At 41.0% G+C, this 3658-nt stretch overlaps 1 protein-coding gene across 2 annotated transcripts in view; it reads right to left on the bottom strand.

The window, feature by feature from the left end:
- Positions 1 to 3658, bottom strand: part of LOC103398389 (protein kinase C-binding protein NELL1) — a 194480-nt gene that overhangs the window by 93790 nt on the left and 97032 nt on the right. For both annotated transcript variants that reach the window (XM_008336989.3, XM_017030667.2), the window contains 2 exons: positions 2473 to 2575; positions 630 to 703 (listed from right to left, as the gene is read on the bottom strand). In XM_008336989.3, coding sequence (XP_008335211.1) covers positions 630 to 703; positions 2473 to 2575 — 177 coding nt within the window. The remainder of the gene's footprint in view (positions 1 to 629; positions 704 to 2472; positions 2576 to 3658) is intronic.

The following is a 3658-nucleotide window of genomic DNA, read 5'->3' as shown; positions in this document are numbered from 1 at the left end:
CTCCTGTGTCCTGTTCAAAGGTAACTACATACAGTACAGCAGTCAACCTTTTCTTTCGTTCTCACCTTGTGTATTATAAGGATGAGGGAACAGAGCCCTGGTTCAGCTACAAAAACCTCTGTGAAGGATGACTTTAATTGCTTAAACAAAGCTAACCAACCTGATGTTTCTGCTACTGTGAGGCTAATAATAAATACTACATAAGGAGTCCACTGTGTTGGGCTTTGTAAAGCAATTACATTCGCACTCAACGCTAGTTTTCTCTCAAAATTACTTTTTTTCCTCTTTAAAGATAAATAGCCTGTGAAAAAAACTGTGTTCTATACTAAGCTGGAATAATGACTTTAATTACAGCCCACACAGTGAAGAATCGCCAGCTCTAATAAGGGCTAAGTCCAGCAATGTTCATAATTTCTCCTAATTACCTGGCTATCTCTGCAGATCACAGAAGAAAAAAGGCAAATTAAAGAGACTGGGATATGAAAGGAGGACTTTAAAGAAACTACAGGTTAATTAAATAATACACTGAGGAGGCCGCACAGAGAACACTCTGTACATTAGTGTTGTAATAGCAGTGTTTTGTTGACTGTAAAGCGTAGCCCTGACGATGAATTGTTTAGAAAGGTTACCTTGCATTTCCTGCAGCCTCTGGATAAGAACCGCTGTCCTTCAGCCAGGGTCTGGCCCATGTAGGAGCATTTAGCTGTGGAAGGAAAAGAAAAAGAGTAATCAACACTTGGGCCACAAGGTGGAAGAGTGGTTAGGGCTCTTGTCTCACAGCAAGGAGACCATCGGTTCAACCTCCAGTGGTAACTGATGACCATCCTTTATGTCACATATTTCAAACTTGAGGCCCATGGACCAAAATCCAGCCCTCCAATTAATTTTATGTGGCCCACCGGTGCGTACCATGCATATGGTTGTCTTAAAATAAGTCAACAGTGAAGAGTTTATACTCATGTTCACAGAAAGATGGGGGCCTGTTGTCTTCAAATGAGGTGGGTCGACGTGGCTTCCGTATGAGACATGCCTTTTGTTACTTTTTTAATTTATTTCAACCAGGAAACCATTTGCACCAGTTCGTTCAATAAATGCGAATCTTCAGCCGACACTTAAACTGTGATTTAAAGTCAGACCATTGAGTTGGACACCTTTGCTTTATGTCATTGGTAAGTTCTCCCAGTGTGTTGACAAAACATGTCAACACCTACAGTATGTATCAGACCATGTGAAAGAGACAACATCCCGATGTCAGCAATGTGTGTTTCGCTTAGTATTCAAGTTCCCTTCTATAGTCCAAAAACATTTCCCAGAATCCCTGCTGGGATCATCTTCCCTGACCACAGGCATGGACAGAACTAAGTGGTACCAAAATGGATGAATGAAAGACTTACATAACACCCCTTAGTTTAGTATTTTAGAGCAGACTATTTTAGCAGCTCCATCAAAGTTGCATTATATTTTAGTCAGTTACAGTGTTTGGTAGTGACTGGGTTCCAATATGGAGCAGAAAAAGTTTTCAGACAACTTCTGCCTAGTTAATAAGAGTCGATACAAACTTGGCCAGCGTGCATAAGTAGGGAGGAGATGTGTCAGTGCATTAAGAATACAACAGAGCAGGCCATTCTACATATTCCTTTGGCAATAACAAAAAAAAAGGAGGAAAATAAAGCAGGATACGGAGTCCTGCTTCTTCCCTCTCCTCTTCTCTCCAGGGTACCAGACCATGGAGCTCTCAAGCCTCAGCTCTGGAGCTGCAGCTCCCTCGTTCATCTTTGCCAAAGCTCTGATGTTCACAGGGGAGAAAGAGGGAACGAGCGCAGGGATGACGGTAACAGAGGAGGCCTGGATTTATTAAAAGATGGACTATACTTCAGGGACTTACTGGGAGAGGAAAGGAGACACCAGTGTCCATTGGGCTGTGAGACACACTTTGATTTGTGTACCTCGTACCTGGTGGGGTGTTTCCTTTTCTGTTTCAGTTACAATCAGACTTCAGTGATCTGTGCTCCCATTCTCCTCCGCCAACAAAACAGGCTGGTTATTTATTAACCTTACTGGAATGTAGCTACTGTCCGGTGAACATAAACATCACTTGTTTTGTTTCGGCCGTTTTTGCCCTGATGTAGACACCATCAATGTCTCTGGTTTCTTCTGCTCACTCCAGTTATTAATGGGTAGAATGCAATTGTACGAAAACACTGCCAAAAAATTAGGTAAACTTCATAAAGAATATAGAATAAAATCTTTAATAGTAGAGAAAACTACTATTAAAGAAAACTTTTTAACTTCTTTGAAATGGTCATTTAACTATGCATGCTTTGAAAGCTTGTGTGATCAAACAAGCAACAAGTCATTTATTCATTTTCACATATTTATTTAGTTTTTTATTCCACCTCCAGTCAACATTTAATATAATAAAAATAAACTTGTTTTAGAGACAAATGTTGCTTCAAGAATAATACTACTTACGTCGGCAGATCTTGCAGCAAGTTCCCTCAACGTGCACGGGAAGCGAGTCTTCGGAGCAGTTTGTGGGAGGACAGAAGATTCTGCGCAACTCGACCACACCATTCTGTAAAAATATATATATATATATTTGTTGTTTTGTTTTTCTCCTTCAATCAGGATTCAAAACCAATCATGAGGCATGTGCTTATTTCATTTTGAGTTTTCAGGAATGCTCTGAAACCAATTTACTCTCACCTAATGTCTGCTGTTACAGTGACAGATGTGGTTACATGTTCCAACAGTTAACTAGACCTGACTTATGGCAGCTTTCTGTGCAGCTTGACCCAGATAGAAAAGTCATCACAAGGCAACATGGTCCCCAATAACAGGTTCATCTTTGAGTAACGGATGTCTGATACTGAAATTGAGCGGGCCGCTGATAACAGCTACTTATCCTGGCCCTGAAGGACTGCTTTCATATTTTAGACTGATATCTTTCTCTGTCGTGTCCCTTCATTTGGTGAATCATTGGAAATGCCCCCCCCTCCCGCTCCCCCAGGATTCAGCACTTATCAGTTAATGTATGTCTACAGGGGCACATCAGAGCAAATAAACTCCTCCCTGTGCTTCATGTGCAATGAGGCAGCAAGTCCAATTCCCAAGGGACCGGGATGGCCTGTATCAACACATTTTCAAATTCTGACTGCCGTGTGAAGTGCGGGCATGGAAACCTATTAGGAAGGGAGTTATTATGGTGCAGGCAGGAGGCAAAGCAACAAGGAGTTGTGATAATGAAATTACAAAGTCAAGCTGTAAGAGTAGAGGGCTGCAGTGACTGAATGTAAGGAGAAAAGTCTTACGTCATTTCACTGCAGTGGCTCCCAAAGCCTTCATGCTGTGGCCGCCTTCTGTAGGGGCTAATGTTGAGCCCCGCAACGACAACATGCTAAAGCTTCAAAACTGAAGTGGTTCCCAAATAGTGGTTCCCAACCTAATATTTTTGCATTGGGTAATTGTTGACACGCCTCCCTTCCTTCAATGTAAACACCAATTTTAAAAAAGTTTTTTTTTTTTTTTTTTTCCAAACATGCACATGATTTACACTGGTATGTCACAATCATTCAAGATTTTGACATGTAGTTTGACAAAATTTTGCAAAACAATGTTAAGCACATTAAGGTCATTTAAGAGATCATATAAATATCAC

This window comes from Cynoglossus semilaevis, unplaced genomic scaffold, assembly GCF_000523025.1.
Source record: "Cynoglossus semilaevis isolate Cse_v1.0 unplaced genomic scaffold, Cse_v1.0 scaffold1033, whole genome shotgun sequence".
Taxonomy (NCBI): Eukaryota; Metazoa; Chordata; class Actinopteri; order Pleuronectiformes; family Cynoglossidae; genus Cynoglossus; species Cynoglossus semilaevis.
The sequence above is the reverse complement of the archived record's forward strand: the minus strand, read 5'-3'. Positions and strand labels throughout refer to the sequence as shown.